General features: G+C 46.4%; 1 protein-coding gene across 20 annotated transcripts in view; it reads right to left on the minus strand.

The window, feature by feature from the left end:
• Positions 1–6,654: 6,654 nt before the first annotated feature.
• The window catches only part of TACC1 (transforming acidic coiled-coil containing protein 1), a 79,989-nt gene continuing 67,855 nt past the window's right edge, over positions 6,655–18,788 (minus strand). For 9 of the 20 annotated variants that reach the window (XM_043536424.1, XM_043536425.1, XM_043536427.1 and 6 more), the window contains 7 exons: positions 17,932–18,069; positions 16,748–16,824; positions 15,889–15,932; positions 15,127–15,287; positions 14,024–14,130; positions 12,898–13,018; positions 6,655–11,893 (listed from right to left, as the gene is read on the minus strand). In XM_043536424.1, coding sequence (XP_043392359.1) covers positions 11,825–11,893; positions 12,898–13,018; positions 14,024–14,130; positions 15,127–15,287; positions 15,889–15,932; positions 16,748–16,824; positions 17,932–18,069 — 717 coding nt within the window. In that variant the 3' untranslated portion in view covers positions 6,655–11,824. The remainder of the gene's footprint in view (positions 11,894–12,897; positions 13,019–14,023; positions 14,131–15,126; positions 15,288–15,888; positions 15,933–16,747; positions 16,825–17,931; positions 18,070–18,788) is intronic. The other 11 variants (XR_006287577.1, XR_006287574.1, XR_006287581.1 and 8 more) reach the window with 6 other exon arrangements.

Here is an 18,788-nt window from a genome sequence, read left to right on the forward strand (position 1 = left end):
ATGGGAGAATCAGTCTGAATTCAGCATGATGAAATTCAATAACGACAAGTGCAAAGTACTTCACCTAGGAAGGAAAAATCACATGCACAGCTACACAATGGGGAGTAACTGGCTAGGTAGTCGCACTGCTGAAAAGGATCTGGTGGTTGTAGCGGGTCAGAAATTGAAAATGAGCCACCCATGTGATGCAGCTGTGAAAAGAAGCTAATATTCTGGAGCGTATTAGTAGGAATGTTGTATGTAAGACAAGGGAGGGAATTGTCCCGTGCTCCTTGGCACTGATGAGGCCTCAGCTGGAGGACTGTATTTAATTCTGGGCAGCACACTTTAGGAAAGATGTGGACAAATTGGAGGGAGTTCAGAGGTTAGCAACAAAAATGATAAAAAGCTCAGAAAACCTGACCAATGAGGAAAGGTTAAAAAACTGGCCATGTTTAGTCTTGAGAAAAGACAACTGAGAGTGGACCTGTTAACAGTCTTCAAATATGTTAAGGGTTGTTCTAAAGAGGACGGGGATCAATTGTTCTCCTGTCCATTGAAGGTAGGACAAGAAGTGATGGCCTATTTCTGCAGCAAAGGCGACTGAGGTTAGGAAAGGTTTCAGAGTAGCAGACATGTTAGTCTGTATTCTCAAAAAGAAAAGGAGGACTTGTGGCACCTTAGAGACTAATCAATTTATTTGAACTTAAGCTTTTGTGAGCTACAGCTCATGATGCATCCGATGAAGAGAGCTGTAGCTCACGAAAGCTTAAGCTCAAATAAATTGATTAGTCTCTACGGTGCCACTAGTCCTCCTTTTCTTTTTGAGGTTAGGAAAAACTCTCTAACTCTCAGGGGAGTTACGCTCTGGAACAGGTGGTGGAATCCCCAGCACTGGGGCTGGATTTGATGCCTTTGCAAGGGCCCTTCCAGCCCTACATTTCTATAATTTGATTTGAATGTCTCCCACTGCAGTGAATTTATGCAATAACCTCATTATCACACAGAACTGTGCCCATAGTAAAGACAATTCTCTCTGCTATGTAACATGCTTGATTCTGTCAATCAGTGATTGATTGGGAGGAAACACCTGACTGGTGCTTGAGCTAATTAACTGTAACTTTTCTTTGCAGAACCCATCAAAGGTGCTGCTCTCAGGAAGCAGTAAAGGGGAGAAAGTATGAAAGATCATTTATAGCACTATATCAGGCCGTGTGGTCCAGTAGGTAAGGGCCTGGCCCGGGAGTCAGGAGATGTGGGTGACCTTGAGCATGTCACTTCACCTCTCTCTGTGCCTCACTTTCCCCTGTGTGCGCGAGGGGGAGTGCTTTGAGCATTGTGGGTGGACAGCTCTAGATTAGAGCCAAGTCTCTCTCACACATGCAAAATATATTCAAATAATCTTCCAGAAGTGACTCAAGCTGATGAAAGCAGAGCTAAATCAGACCCCCCCGTTCCTTCCCAGTTCTTGTTCTGCAAAGTCTTCCTGATGTTACTCTTCCCCCTTTCCCTTAATCTTACAAATCACCAAAAAGAACATTTTAATTAAAAAATTAAAATAACCATTTATAACTCTCTGTGGCCTTTGTGCCAAATTCTGCTCTGATGCAACTGTTTTTGGTCGCGTTTTCAGATACTGCGGCAACAGGCCCGATATACAAACCTGAACAGCACAGACACCCTTGCAACCAGCGGTTTTACCCGGAAAATCATGGCACAAGAATTGCTGTGATGATGCCGTGGCCTCGGCTGCTCTCATGGGAGAGTAATAGCTGTAAGAAAGGATTGAGCAGGGGGCACTGGTGCAGTTCTGGTTTCCAACCCAAGCGCCATGCTATGGGAAAGGCCCACACACCACACAGACTCCACAGGAGCCTGAAGATATGGGTTAATCCAGCCTGTTAGTATATAAGCATGTCAACTTGGACTCTAACATTGGGGAGGCCTGTCCATTACTCTAACACATCTCTATGAGCTCCTGGGGCAACCCTCCCATGCATCACTCTCAGGCTTTTACATGGTGCCTTCCAAACAGCAGAGAAGAAAGCTTTGTGCTAGAGTAGGACGTGCCATGGGTTGAGGCTCTCTGCTTGGAGAATAGGAGCAAAGTCCCTCCGTGCTTCACCCAGCAATCGGTGGTGCTCTGGCTGCAGCTTCTCTGACCTCACACCCCCACAGGGGCTCTAACCGCCACCTCCAGAGTATTCTCAGCTCCTGCCAGCTGTGCACACAGCAGCGTGTTTGGAACTTAAACCCATAACCCCAGGGTTGGCCCAACCACGGACACGCTGGCATGAGGCTCTCCGGCATGCACGCTGGACACGGTGTGCCTTTGAATGAATGAAGCCCTGTTGCATGCAGCACCTTGCATCCCAGTGGGCTGCACAGGAAGGGATTAAACACAAGGGTACCAGACAAAGTGAACGGAGGACATGATGTTAAGGGGCAAGGCACAACGATGGTCTTTCGATTTCGCGATGAAGAGGGCCTGGAGAGGTGATGAGGTGACAGACAAGGAAAATAGCCTTGTTGGCTGGCTGGTGGCTCCATTTATCTGGGGTGATAACGTCAATAGCAGCTATTTGACCCACTCCTTTCCCTGCGGAGCATCACCTGACACAGACCCGCTGAGAAGGTGTTAACATGTTTGTGTCACTTGGGGACGACAACAGACTTTAAAGCACAACACAGGTTTACAACACCTGCAGACCAAAAACCTCAACAAAACTCGAGAATCCCATTTGTGTCTAAACCTTGGTATCTACGGGCGTTTGATATTGAACCATCCCTACCGAGATATCATGTATGTGGTCGGCTGCGCCTCATGTCGGTACCCACGTTCTCAGCAGAACAGAGCCCTCTCGTGGCCAGAAACAGAGCTCCGGGTACCACTGGGAGAGCAGCTGGGTTTGAATAATCTTGGCTGCCTATTTTGTTGTTGCTGATGATGTATTACAAGGGTCACCTCAAAGGAAGCGAGGGACTGAATTTCAAAAGGGAAACGGGACAGTAAAGGGGGCCAAATGACAGTCAACACTAGCCACATTCCCATTCATGAAGCCCTGGCTCCTTCCCTGTGGTGCCAGTGCAGTGCGGGCGAGTCCTGAAAACCCAACACTTCTGCGTGGAACCACGTGGAGGATCGGTGGTGCCACCCTCCTGTGAAATGGCAGTGTGAGCACCCTCCCTGTCGGGGAGCAATTCCGTAGTCAGTGGGAGCTTGACTTGTGTAAAGACCGAGTCAATATTGAGTATGGACATCAGGATTTGGCCGTATAGGCTTGGATATGCCCCTGACCTGTGCATCTGACTGTATCCTGGCCCCTGTATATGCACTGCCTTCCCCTCCCCTGGCATGTGCACCTGGCTGTATCCTGCCTCCTCACCCCCCAGGATATGAACAGATGGATACTACACCCCCCCGGTACAGGCATACTCCTATGCTGGCCCCACATGCACATGTCTATACTGGTCCCACATACTGCACAGAGATCTCAACCTCTCCTGTCAGAGAGAGGAGAACATTTTAAAATATCAGCCATTGCAAATCACAACATTTCTACCACGTAGTGCACAACACAAACGACGGTTATGGCAGTAACAAGTTTCCATCTGCCGTCCCAGCCACCCCTTCGGAACACTGCGTGTGAATCTGGCTGCATTTACAAAGGCTCTTGCCTCATTGCTCTAAGGTGTCACCCGCTCGCAAACCAAACAGCTCCTTGGTTTCTGAGTATCTAATTGCATCTCCCCCAGACGTCATCGTAGAGCTTCTCCTAGCCCACCGAGATGACTGCCAGCCCAGGCTAGGGAGGCAGAATGAGGCTTCCAACCTTCCATCGGAGAAGCGGTCAGATAAGACTCCCCACCATCACTGCCTGAATGGGAAGGGAGCTGGCAGGAAGAGAGAACTCTTGACAGGGGCCTTTCCTGCTGGGAGGAGAAAACATCCTTGGAAAAGGTTCAGAACAGCCTCTAGTGAACGAATAAAAAACGCCAGAGTCTGTCCTGTGAGGTTGTCTAACGGCTAGTATTACCCTTCCAGCCTTGTTGCCTTTGGTTCTGCTGAGAAGCAAGTCATAAGGCTGCACTCGACTATAGGAGCCGTAAGTTTACGTAACAACGCACTGTACACATGGCATGGCACCGTCATCAGCAAAAGAACTTCTCTGCCTCCCTGCTTCAAAGTCGCTTTTCAAAGGACTGATACCAAAGAGCTACGTTTTAAACTTGCAACCAACATCCTGGCAGCGAAAACGTCACCCTAATCAGGGAACAACTTGGATGATCCAGATCTCCAAAACACAAGGAACCAGCCATCTCTCTTGGGAGAAGCTAGTTCTGGAGTTTCCATATGGTGCAATGTGGATTTTACGCCTGCATTTCAAACATGCTGAAGAGGAAAGTGTGAAGGGAGGTTATTTCCCTTTGAGCCCTCTCCGAAAGAGAAGGCACTTTCCTCTGAATGAAAGTGAATTCTCTGCTGGGGAAGGAACGCACTGTCCGACAGGTGAGGTATTATGCTCTACAGAGATGAAACAACAGGGCACAAGACAGATAGATAAGCTGGCAGCTAATAAGCAGTGCAAAGTTATGCCAAGAGCTGTTTCTTCTACCATCGATTTCCACTACGTGGCACTTACTTTCTGCTGCCAGGCACATGAAGATGACCAGTGCCAGGAGGGTCTTCATAGCAGACATTTCCTGGAGTCTCTGGAACGTTCAGGACAGTTTCTGGTTTGTATTAAGGTCTTCCAAGTAATCTACCAGAGTGATGGGCTCAGCTGTCCAAGGATAACATACTTAGCGCACAATCTGTGGTTAATACCTTCTCAGCCACAAGGACAGGAGGCAGAATCCAAGGGCACTGCCAGACCTGCATACAGGGAAGGGTTGAGTGTAGGCTGTGCTCTGGGCATTTCAAGGCATAACTTAGTTTTCAAGGATTTTTTTATCCCGTGAAAGAATGAATCAGGAACAGTCAGTGACTTACTTAATGCACCACGGGTGGCTTTGGAGGGACCTCAGTTTTAGCAAAGCACCTGACCACAATATTCTTCCATCAATTTAGACGTAAGCTCCTTAGGGCAGAAACTTTGTCTTCATGCCTGTCAGTAAAGTGTCTAGTACATGTAGCACTATACAAAAGACAAATGATAATGATACGCCTGGCTTAGAGGAGTACCCCTGTCCCTGTCACTTCTAATCTCTAGAAAGCACAATTCAGATACTTCTCCTTTGAGTGAGTAAGTATTGGGTGAAATCAGGCTCATTTAGATGAGCGAGGTCTATCTCCAAATCACTTCTTATAATCACTATGAAAAACAATCCCACAGGCAGGAACTGAAAGCTAGGTTCCCTACTTTATCGGGGTTACCCCTGAATCAAGGGTCAGAATAACACAGGCCGAAAGACGCAGCATTGTTTAGTGGTTCATGCAGGCAATTATGAGACAGAATACTCACAAGCTAATCCTGTACCACTGTGACCTTGGCCAAACTCAAATAATGTGGCTGTGTCTCAGTTTTCCCACCTGTTCAAAGAAAAGGGGGAACAGTGACACTGCCCTACTCTTGCCAAAGCATTCTGGGATCCTCACACAGAGAGGAAAAGTATCAATGATCATTTATTTAAATCCATTTAACATGCACCTCCCCATTGCTCTGGCTGCACATACGAGATTTACTACCCAGCTCCAGCAAACTACACAGCCTTGTTTCCAATCTGGGGAAGTCTAATGCAAAGGATCCAGTTATTTCTCAGATGGGGGAGACGGGGGTACACGACTCAGAATGGCAGGGCACTGGGTAGTTCAGCAATTGTACACACTACTGAAATGTCCTTCTTCCCTTACAGAGCTGTGTCCTGGCAAGGTGAACTGAGCTGCTGGAAATACAGCATGGAAGCAATCTGCTGGGGCACAGTACAATGTTCCACTCGTTTTTGCAGCTTCTGGAAAACACTGACGTTGCAGTGGATTTTTAAAACGCTGGTAAAGCTCGATCTACGGTGCTAAAAAAGGAACCCACCTCCTCCCATTTGCTGCAGCTCAGGCTGGACACAGGTCTCCCATTCCCAAATCCCCCACCTCCATTTACTTTGAAACTCCCCCAGCCTGAGGGTTATCAGTGATGAATATTAACACTGAGCATTTACATTGTGCAATGCTTCCTTGTCCTTCATGGCCCCGCGGTCAGGCTGGGAAACACCTGCCTTTTTACAGATGGAGAAGCTAAAGAGGAGAGATTAAGTGATTTACCTAAGTCCATCAAGGGAATCAGCGTCAGAGCTGGGATTAGAACTGAATCCTGTCTCCTGATCTACGACAACTCTCTATTCACCCTTCTGCAGCCAGCCCGCCTGCCCAAAGTCTATGCCACCATGTGAATCCACAAAATAAGGGGAACATCCCCTCAAATTAGTATGAAACTATAAAGCACGTGACCTAAGGGCACTGAAAATTAATCATTTTTTAAATTAATTTTGGGTGCATTTTATAGTCCATAAAAGCCAGTCTCAGGATTTGATTTTGATCACACTTGCACTGGTCTAAATCAGGAGTAACTGCATTGAAATCAATGGAGTGACACCTAACCCTGTGTAAATGAGTCAGAATCAGGTCCTCAATACACATACAATAAACATGATTTCTGATACAGGAAAAGCATCCAAGAGTGGTAAATACAGTTTTTATTCAGGCAATGAAACATGGAAAAAATATATTAGTAATCATTATTATAATCTCATTTGTGTGAGTATAACTCTTACAAATATTTACCTGACATATAAAAGGGAAATTATTGTACATATAAAATTTATGCAGATGGCAGTTACATACACTGTACAAAGCAATCCTGATAGTAGTCAATGCAAAGAGTCCTTCTTCCTGCCTCTGGGAGGGAAGAGACTGCACGAGGGATGCAGTGGAAACAGATTTGCAGTCAGGATGGTCATTAATTGGCACTTTACTGCAGACAAGAGATCTATTGCAAATGTACACTTGTAGACGGCAACATTAATAATTTTACAGGCAGGCAACTTTGACAGTTAAAAGGGATGGTGCAATTCTATAGGAAAAAAGAGAGAGATCATGCTTTGAACTTGGTGCATGGCCATTTGCAAGTTTCCGGGTATTAGCGATACATCTTGGCTTGTTCATCAGGGAAGGAGTTTTGTGTTCACAAGACACTTGTAAAAATTACTCAGCAAAGCTCGAGTATTGCCATTATCTCCCTGTACAGAGAACAGCAGCAACTTTCAGATCTTCCTGCAAATGCTGCTGAACAGCAAAAGATGGAGCGGCATCTTTACAGACCTGAATAGAAGGGTCTTCAGATGATGAGCCAGTCTAGACCAAAGCTTTGCTTCTGGGTCTGGACACTATAAAGCAGCATAAAAGATAAAACAGTCTCACTGATTTAAAGTTCCATACATCTTCCATTATATATAACTATAACCATTATATATGTAACTATAACCATATTATAGTTAATAAATCATTCCTTAGGAATCTCATTTGCCCAAATTCTAAGGGCATGCTGAGAGGCACAGAAATGGAACAACACTCAGATGATAGACACAGTGAAAGTGCAATCACTGGACTCTGGGGAACAGATACAAATGGGAAAATGCTCTCAACTCAGATTACTACTGAGGGGGAGGAGGAGCTCTCTGCAGAACTGTCTTGCATTTCAGCTCTCTTACCTTTGGAGGAGCGGGAGGTTTGTTAAAGATTTACTTTGTAATTTGCAAGCTACAGTTCTACAGAGATGCTGAGACTCATGCCCGTATTTTATGGAGTGGTGTTCTCTGGAGTTTAACAAAACCTCTCTGCAAGGACGCATCATCTCAGAGCAACGCAGTAAAACCTCACAGAGAGACAGCTCCCTCCAAACATGCTACAATTTGAGGAATCAGTCTCCCTGAGCCCTAATGTGCTGCATCTCCAGACTTTAGCCCTCAATAAGCAAACCTTTCCTGCTTTTCGCTTCTCTGAACACAGGTGGGAGTGAACATGAGTGGCATAGTATGGGGCATCATATCTGAGGGCAGAGATCACATCAAACGACTATTCATAACAAAGGAAGAGTGCACTAATGGACATAATTTAAATTTTTTTATGTGGATTTTTTTGGGAATGAGGAGAACCTGTGCTGTAACTCAAACATAAAAGGGGTTTTTATTAAACACGCTTTCTTAAGAAACCTCTTCTCAGTTCTGTGGCAATCTCTTGTTTATTCTTAGGCTTTTCTAATTGGGTAGTAGAATAATGTTTTACAAAAACACAGATTTGGTTCTGGAGCTGCCAGGCAGGTTTTCAATGCCATTTGGTTACTATCTAAACCAGTGGTCCCCAAACTAGGGGCGCCGCTTGTTCAGGGACAGCCCCTGGAGGGCCGGACCGGTTTGTTTACCTGCCGCGTCGGCAGGTTCGGCCGATCGCAGCTCCCACTGGCTACGGTTCGCTGCTCCAGGCCAATGGGGGCTGCGGGAAGGGCGGCCAGCACGTCCCTCGGCCCACACCGCTTGTACGCGGCAGGTAAACAAACCGGCCCGGCCGGCCAGAGGCTTTCCGTGAACAAGCAGCGGCCCTAGTTTGGGAACCACTGATCTAAACTCTGCTACAACACGGATACTCTTTGCAGAGAGCAGCTCAGCCCAGGATCCTGGCTACTCTTTTATAATCATGTCTATGAACGGCTTTACTGAAAACTCAACATTTCGAGCACGTTGGGTGAAATTCACACCTGTGCAGAGGACTAGCCCACTCGGTACCACTCAAGTCTCACCACAATCCTAATGTGCGACATGAGTGGAGCATGGATCTTGTGCTGGAATTTTGCCCACTGTTACTAGGGGAGAGTTAAATGGATCCTGATAAAATAAAAACAACCTGAAATTTGCCCCCAACTCAAAACTAACCCAAATTAACAAATAACTTATTTTGGGACCTGAAAAATACCTGATAACTCTCCTTCCCCACACAACCTTTTTTCCTCTACTTTTTACCCATCCCTGTTGGGGCTGGAAGTGGAGATGCCGAGCTCCTCCCAGAATGGTTGCTCTCAAATCTGCAGACCCTAGAGGTTCAGAGCTGCATCTCAATGTTTGGCTTTTTTCCTAAACAGAACCTTTGGGGGCTCACCCTTCATTCATCTATTTGCCATCATCCACTTGCAGTAACATCTAGCTCCCACCTGCCAAGAAAGATTTATTATTATTCAAGAATCACAACACGATTTAGGTGCGTTCTGGAAAGGGCTAACCTGGAAACGAGTGAGCTAAAGAGAATGGTCCTACTTCAGTCTGGCCACACCTAAACTATGGTATAACTCAGGGACAATCAATTATTTTTTGTCAAGGTCCAAAATTTCTTGGTTAAGGTATAGTCAAGGTCTAGACTCCAGAGAAAATAATTTTAAAAATAACAATAATAATGATAATAAATAAATTAAAAGATTCTGGCATCCGTTCTAAAGCATCCGGCCATCCGGATTTGGCTACCTCTGGTGTAATCTGATCACTGAGGTTGACAGGAAGAGCAGCGTCATGGCCGCATGCTCTCCTTTGTGGTTGGCTCACGTACTGCCTGGACAGAGGTGACCCATCTCCCTCTGTAGATTATCTGACCCAAGCTTTCCTACCAACATGCTTGAGAGCTGTGTAACTACTGCACATGGGGGGAACAGCACAGGAACGGGGGGTTTCCTTTCCTGCCACCACAGAGAGCTCAATATTCGCAAAAAAGATGGGGGTCCATATCCCACCAAGGGAACTACCCCTGGGCTAATTTCGGAGGGACCTTCTCCAGTGCACAGAAGGACACTACTTTAAAAGGGGGCATGCTAGACTGCTCCCATTAGCTCGTCATGTGCTAGGGGCAGGTTGTCACCATCTTGGTCTTGTTAAATGTATAATAATGATCTCTATACAGAATACATTTCATAAAATATATTTTAGAACTATGGCTCCAACAGAAAGACGTGTGCTCTGCATGCTCCATGTTAGGAACCAGAAAACAGAATAGTTTGATTTTGTTATGAAATGGTAGCAGCCAAAAGGATTGCTAACCTTTTATATCTGCCACTAGTGAGGGCTCAGCTCCAAAACAGCAAATCCTTCCCTGGTTTGATACTTCACCACTATCCACCCAGGACTTTAAAATAGGATCCACTGGCCCCACACCTGTTGCCTAGCACAGCCCATGTTTTGTTCTGGAGTGACATTTCTGTGTCTGAAGATCAGGACTGGTTTGCACAAAACCTCAGACAAATGGTTCCAAAGCATAATTCCCTGACCAAGAGAAATTAGTATGGACAGAACAGTTCATACAGCTTGTGAGCATCACTGCTGTCAGGCTAGGGGTACTGCACCCTAGTGAATGCCACATGGATGAGACCAGCTGCAACTCTGCAGGGTGGGAAAGCACTGCCAATGCGCAACAGGTAAAACTCATTGCTAATGTTGGCTCATGCAACAGCATTCCAAGTATGGTACAAAAACAATCTACATACATTTAAATATATGTCACCCTGCAGAACTTCTGGGTCTCTACTGCAGTATGAAAGGTGCTTCAGCAATTCTGCATTGGTGCAAATAAAGGGAAAATGCACACTACAGTTCCACTGAGTGGTTTGCTTGCATAGCTAGTATGATTCAGTTTCCTGCCCATTTGGACCTGCGAGTTTATTTAACAGCTGTTTGCAGCTGACTTTGCTTGTACTAGTTTCTGATTCTTTTAGTATTCGTAAAACTGCAAAGGCATTTCTCAGAGCAAGACACGGTCCAGAGCATTTTGCATCGTTTTAAATGGCATTCTGTATTGACTTTTAGGACATTCACCATATGCATAAATTAGGGCCTGCTCCCTTCCTTCTGCAGTCCCCAAAGGGAGAGGTCACTCCTCTAATCTCACAGCAGCATTTTGAACCAATAGCAAAGAGTTTTGCTTTGCATATTTTGAATTACAATTAAAATACTAATAATAAATATCAGGAAATGATGGTGCCAGAGGGCAGCACAGGGGAAGTGGTACAACCCCAAGAGGAGATGTACGAAGTATGTTACCAAATATGCACGCACACCTGTCTGGACGGAAGATCCAGGTGTGCAGCTGTGAGGAAGGACCTACCAAGGCTGAAGAGAGAGAACAGAAAGCCCTAGTGCAAGGACAATAAAGTGCACTGACCAAGGGTACCTCTGCACTGCAATCTGAGGCGTGACTGCAGCTCAGGCTGACATGGCTAAGGACAGCGATGTAGATACGGCAGTACAAACACACCAGGGTACCTACGTGCATTCCTGAAGCCCATGCTGCTGCATCTACATTGCTATTTTTACCCAGGCTAGCGCAGGTATGTCTACCTGAGGGGCAATCGCACCTCAGATTGCAGTGTAGACATACCCAGAGAGACACTTGGGCTTCCCTCCCCAGCTGCTGGCAGGGCATGGGATCAGGACTTGCTATGACATGTTACATGAATATACACTTGGATCAGCATATCAGAAATTAATCAAACCACTTTCAGGCAAACCATTTCACCTGTAGGATTAACCAGTTAATCAAAACCACATGCTGTGGACGCCAGGGTGTGTGTGCGGGGTGAAACTGAGCTGAGCCCTAAAAACCTGGGGCTGCAAACCCTTTGAAACGATCAGACTAGAACCCTTTGGGACACCAGCTTTGCCTCTGGGGTGATGGGATCCTGCTGCCAAGTGGGGCAGGAAGCTGTGCGCATGTGCTTTTCTCTGCTCAGGGGAGATCATTCCTGGAGAATAAGGCAAGGTGCTCAACATTACAAAAAAAACAGCCAAGTGCAGAGTGTTGGACAAAGGGTGGCGAGGCTCAGTCAGTCTTTCCCATCTTTGCAATCAGCTCGTCACAGATCTTGGTCAACTCTTCGATTTCTTGGTTCTGAAAGACAAACGGTCACATGGAGATGAAGAGCTGAAGTTCCCCGATGGCCACGTGTAACCAGTGAGTGATCAATTCCGGCCCCTTTTCCCACCACTAATACAAATAAATCATCATCATCATCATCAAAGGGAAGGCACGGCCCCCCGGGGGAGGGGGGAAAGGGAGGCAGAGCCAATCTGCTTCTACTGCTGACCCTCTGCAGGGCCTGGGGTGCTATCCACGGCGTGCTGGGGCCAATGAGACTGCTCTGCAGTTGGCATTGTCGATCCGGGCATTCACTTCTGCAAACAGGATTGTGGCTACTAATCCCTCTGTAACGCCATCCACTGCATTTCTAAAGCAGCTATGCTCGTAGTATGCAGGCACTCTGGCATGTGCCAGCTGAGGGAGCGGCAGAGAAGCATGTAGAAAAAGAGATTCACTATCCGCGCTGATCCCCAGGAGATCTGCTCCCTAGAACGATGCCGGGAATCCGCATTCCAAGATAGTCCTGCAGGATCTGCTGTCTGGGCTGATGCTGGGGGATCCTAATCACAAACTATCGCTCTCCGGCTCTAACTGCCCACAAGCCCAGGTGACCCAGGTCCCTGCCTAGGAGCACAGTCCTGATACAGCTCAAGGCGAGTATCAGCTGGGACACACACTCTATGGTGCGTGGGGGTTTAACAGCTGCATGGAGACACCCCGGTATCATCTATCGTCTGGATTTCATGTCCCCACGTGGACAGTGCAGCTTGAAATGCAGCTGTTCCCCATAGCCACAGCAATAGTTCAGTGTGATGGTCAGTGGATAACATGCAGAGATTTAACGAACAGAATTTATATTCCTCCCCTTCTCACTCTGCCTGGCTCCGGGCTAGCTCTTCTGAGACCCTCTCTCTCACGCCGCCTGTGATCTGAGGAATGATCCCAAGATCAGTAGGAGACACTTTAATGGCAACTGTTTCCACTGAAATCAATAGCTAAACCAACAACGGGGGCGGTGCCCGAAGGGCCTTTACCTTCTGTTGCAGGGCTCTCTCCAGCGATTCCACCTTCATCTGCTCTTTGCGCAGCCCAGCATGGAGAGCTGCACTCTCAGCTTTTGCTTTTGTGCGCACCTGAGCAATTTCTTCATTGGCTCTGCATTGGGGATGAGAGAGAGAGAGAGAGAGAGTGCGAATATTTATCGCATTGGCCACAGCCCAACAGAGTAACATTACACAGTGCCACAGCGTGAAGTTATCTAAACGCCTAACAGAGCAAAGGATAAAGTCACCTATTAAAGCAGCCAGTAACAGCTGCAGTTGCTGGGCTGGCTCCAGTTCTCCTCCATGCCTATGAGCAATAGATTCTGAGGCTGTGTCTACATGGAGAAGTTGCAATGGTTTAACTTAAATTGGCTTTTAAACCGGTTTATTTAAGATGGGGCAAACCCCTGTGTGGACACACTGCTTTCAGTTTCAGAGCAACTTTTCTTGGGGTAGCTTAAGTCAACTGCAACAGGTTTAAGATGAACCCAAATAAGCTCCTTATACCAAAATCAGACTGTCTACACAGGGGTTTGCCTGGTTTAACTACATCTGTTTAAATTCACACCTTAAGTCAAACCAGTGCTATTTTCTCATGTAGCCAAGCCCTGAGTGATGGGTAGGGGTTCTCTGCCTTCTCGCTTTAAGACCAACAGGCCCCAGTGTCCCTGATATTCTCTGCCTCTGGACTTTAGGAAAGCCGGTCAGCACGTGCTGCCCCGTGATAACACTTTAAGTAGTAAGGGTATCTCACCAAAATAATTGCCAATAATATTGTAAACAACTGGCTGCTTTAGAACCATTCTTAACTCACAAGCTCCAATATTATAAGAGTACAGTATCATCCAGGCCACCTCACTATAAAAGCACAAATGATACAGAACGGTAGATTTGCAAACTCTGTTATGCAGATTGCTTTTGCCTGCAGGAGTTCAAATTCCTCTAAACAATGAGCAGGACCCTTCTCAAGGTTACAGATTCTTTCAAAGACTCTGGTATGAATCTAATTTTTTATTTATAAACCTGGCTGAAAGACTGAAATTAAAACTCATTCTTGTGTCTCCCAAAGTTCCAGACTCAGTCTTCACTCTGCAGAGCCCACATCTGGGATTCTTACTTGTCTAATTTTTCTTCTGCATGGATTTTCAGGGCTTGATACCGCTGCTCTTCCTGTTTGACCCGGGCTAAGTAATCCTGAGCACACTTTTTCAAAGCTTCTTCATTCTGGAAGATAAAAATTGCAAAAACAATGGTGACTAATTTGAAGTGGAGTTGAGCATGTCACAACTACAAAACTGACACCCAGATGGAAATTGAGGTTCACAACTTGGAAGTATTTTTTATTCTTCTGACAGATTGCTCATTTATGCTATGACCTTTTTACTCTGATAATGTAAACAGGAGTCAGACCCAGTGTTTTTATAATGCCTTGCCTTTGCTCCAGCCCTTTGCTTGGATCCCTCTGCTACTTCTGATGTTTATTGTTCACAGAATACAGGGAGAATGTGACTGTAAAATCTATAAAGAGGAATAGGCTCCCTGCTGCGATCAGCTCCAGCAGCTCTTATCACTGGCTTCCTGTGACATTTACAGCCAAGACAGGTACCCTGCTTATTCATCACAATGTTGACATATAAACGCGAGCACCAGAAACATCCTTCAACTGAGGGCAAGGAGTAGAGCTGGGCAATTTTTTGACTTGTTTTTGGTGAAAAATGAAGATTTGGTGACATTAAAACAATTTGCAAATTTGTGTCCATTTTGCCAGATTGTTTCAAATGAAAAAAATTAAAACATTTATTTCAACATTTTAAAAATAAACCATCTTGGTGTTTTTATTTGAAATGACTTTTAGCTTAGAAATGTCCTTTAATTTTATTATAAAAAATGCTCCATATCAAACCAAAACATTCTGGTCAACCCGAAATGAATTTTTGTTACTTTCTGATTTGCTGAAAATTTCAAAAAATTTCATTCCTCCCCCCCCCGCAAGAAATCTTGGCCTTGCCAGTGTATTGAGAAATCTGTTATTTGCCCAACTCTACCGAGGAGCATTGATTCAAAGAGGCGTTCATAAGACGACCAGAACAGTATTGGACAAGAAACAGTAATATCCTGTGTGCTTCTATAACCCCTTAACCAGAAACCATCGGACAGGACATCACACAGGCAGCACAGGAGGTACAACAAGGAAGAGGAAAGACCAAGAGAGTAAAGGACCTTCTTGAACCCTTCCAGAATGCCCTTCAGGTTCTCGTATCTCCGAAACAGATCCGACAGGGACCTTTCTACGGAGTTCAGGTCCGCCAGGGCCTGTTCCTTTTCCATTGTGAGCTGCTGCAGACTCTTCTGGGAGGCCATGTTTGTCCTCTGTTCATCTTCTGTGAATTAGAAGTAAATTATATTTACATCAAAAGCCTCCTTTTCTGAAATGGAGACTGTTGCAGCCAAGGCCCCAGGGTTATTGCTCCAAATTGCCACGTGACAGCCCCGGCTTGGGTTCCAAGTGGGAGGGAGCAAGCAGGGATGAAAGCACGGCTGGCTTTACTGCAGCGATCCTCACCGGCCAACTTGGGATGTTGCTGATGGCTCTTCCAGGGGAGCGTCTGTCAGCCTACCTTGGCTGGACCATACAGCGTCGCGGTGCAAAGCCGGGGCGGGTGGGGGGGAGTGTCTAATGGAGAGGAACCTCAGGGCTATGGGAACACGTGGAACCTCCCACTTAGAAAACCTCACGGTCATTTGTCAGGACAGAGTGAAGCTGGTCAGGGCAGGTGGTGGAGTGGGAATAAGGGATTCTGCTGCACGCTCCTTACGGAGGCCAGTCCTGGTTGTAACAGCAGATGGGCACTACACTAGGGGAAGCTGATGAAACCGGGTACATTTTTCTCTGTGTTGTTACTGTGATCAGCATCCCACAAGCCATCCCGAGGCCACCAACTTCCTTACGCTAGTGACGGCTGCCACCCAGAGAGACCTTACCTATCATCTGGGCAATGGTCTTTTCATATTCAGCCACGATTTTCCTAGAACGAAAGGGGACAGGAGACATTTACATACAGTCTGGGGTTTTGTTTTTATCTGTGAAGCTCTGTTGCTGGCAAACAGAAGCTGGTACGCTGTTGCCAAGCACACTTCTTAAGGCTTTGGGAAACAAAATGACACCAGGCAGTTCCAGAGGCAGCCTGTGTGCACAGTCTGAAACTGTATGTATGTACTTTCCACAGTATGCATCCGATGAAGTGAGCTGTAGCTCACGAAAGCTTATGGTCAAATAAATTGGTTAGTCTCTAAGGTGCCACAAGTCCTCCTTTTCTTTTTGCGAATACAGACTAACACAGCTGTTACTCCGAAACCTGTATGTATAGTCACAGTCTAGATTATAGTTCTGATTCCTCTCAATCACCTCCTCTCTTCTCCAGTAATATCTGCCTTCAGCTTCCACCCAGCTGACCTGGCCTTCCCCTGGGCTCTCAGACATGCACAGTTAATAGGATTTTACTCTTGCCGGAAAGAAAATGACAGACTTGTTACAGTCTGAGCATGATGAGCTCATTGCTTGTAACATGTTCCATCCTGAGCATGGCTATCCATGTTATCTTATTACCACCAAAGCTAACTAAACCACAAGAGTCACAAAAGAAGAGAAGCATGAGCAGCATTTCAGTACCAAGCAATTCAGCACCCCAAAATCAACAGCTTTGCTTCAATATACCCCAGTGGCTGCAGGGAAAGTCCCCCAAGAGTCAGGCGTGATTTGATCTGTAGCTCTGTGTGGAAATGCTAGAGGATAACATGGGGGGTGAACACCTAATTGCTCAGACCTGCTGCAGATTTTTACCTCATTTCCAAGACTTCTTGTCGGCTCTCTTCATATTTTTTCTTCCATTCATTTGCTTCGATCTCCTTAGTGATTATCTGCATTGTAAAGGAAACAAAATGCAAACTCTAACTCTCCACCCCCAGGCATTCATGGGCTGTCTTCCGGGATGTGGAGCCCTACAGCCGAAGCTCAGCTTCAGGCTGTGAACTGGGAATGCCATAGAGTCAGAGACATTAAATCCAATCACTAGCAATGCAAACCCCTAACATTCTGATATTAGCTGAAGAAAGCTCTTTAGAAGATTACCAGCAATGGGCAAAGATTTAATCTAGATTCCACTGCTGGCTCAAAACGTTCAGAGCCTCTAATTGCAAACGTTTATGAAGCATTTCTGCTGAAAATTACATGCTTATGCCACTTGAAAAATAATTTTAAGTGGCAAACTTGAGGCATGAGGAGATGATTGCCCCAAACCCTGCCACTGCATATCAACACAGGTGTTCAGCCGGGGGTGTTTTATGTAAGGAACCTGTGCAGATCTTAGGTAAATTCATGGCTATAAAACTCTCCCTTTTTGGAGTCTCGCTTTTGCCACAAGACGATGGAAGTGTGAGAATGGGGGGGATCTGCTGCCATCTTCTTTGCAGGCACCTTCCGCATGCTAGGAGAATTGCTGGCCGAACAGTAGGGGGGGACCCAAGAGGAACAGAAAGATTACAAACTACAAAGATTCTCCAGCGCTTGATGCTTTAAAATCCAGACTGGATGCCTTTCTGGAAGGTGTGCTTTAGCCAGACACAAGATTCTGGGCTCAATACAGGCTAATGGGGTGAAATTGTAATGGCCTGTGCTATAAGGGAGGTCAGACTAGATCTACTGTTCCCTTCTAGCCTTAAACTCTAAAAACCTATGAATTATCCATCCCCTGTCGCACCGTATCCACTGAGAATGTCACCCTGCAGCATCTCTGCCTCTCTGGGAGGCTAGCTCCCCCATCCTGGATACACCTGTGATGTGGTGCAAGTGGGGCAGCAGAGGTTATATTATCAGTATGTCGCAGTCCCTAGAGGCCCCAACGGAGATCAGGGCCTCCTGGTGCTGGCTGCTTCACAAACATGGACTGAGATGAATTCCTGTTCTGGGTGCACACATTTTACTGCCCTGAGCAGGCACCAGCCCTGACGGTGCTGAGTCACCATTACCTCCTCTCTTATTAAAGTGAGCACGGCTGTTTTGTCAGATTCACTGAGGCAAATGCTTTCCAGAGGACTTTCACTTCCACTCGCTCTGGTCGTCATGGCCCCAGAGGCTTTGTCCTTTGAGCACTGTCCAGAATCGCCCTGTGGTGACAAGAATTACTGCTCAATGATACATTCGATCTGCAGCTTTTCTGCCCAGCTGCCCGTATTTGGGGTATGTCTCCACATTCTAAAGTCCTTCCTCCAGGCGCCCACCCAGCCTGTATTTGTACATTGAAAATTCAGAGGCCCGTCTCCATTGTGGGAAGGAAACAGTGCAGTGCCTGGTCTGGGTACAAGCCCTATCACTCCGGTGACGCCCAGTCCCCTTCAGGTCTCATTGTCTATTGAGCCAGTTCCACCCTCTGTTGAGGCAGGATGTGTGGTTCCCTCCAAAGTCACTTGAAAATGCAGCTTCCATGGGAGAGTGAGGTGGTGTCCTCCTCTGGATGCATGCTCTAGGAGGAGCAGGAGCTCACAGGATGTGTGCACGGTGAAAGGAAAACGGGCCCCAAGGGAAGTCTCTTCCTAATGCACCTGACGGGCAAAGGTTTGAGTCCCTTCCAGGTCAGCCTGGCCTCTGTCTCTAAGCTACCACCTGTTATAAATCCAATAAACTTTGAGTCCTGAATAGGATGCTACATTTAAACCAAACGTAGAAAGGACAGAAAGCCCATTTCCCAGGGCGTATATCAGACAGTTTCTAACGAAGATGCTGCCGGAGCCAGATCCCACAATACCATCACGATCCCTTTGCTACATGCCCTGTGCTGCTACCCATTTAAAACAGCTCCAGGCATGTGAGCTTTGCTAAGTGTTGT

The sequence above is a fragment of the Chelonia mydas genome, chromosome 26 (assembly GCF_015237465.2).
Source record: "Chelonia mydas isolate rCheMyd1 chromosome 26, rCheMyd1.pri.v2, whole genome shotgun sequence".
Taxonomy (NCBI): Eukaryota; Metazoa; Chordata; order Testudines; family Cheloniidae; genus Chelonia; species Chelonia mydas.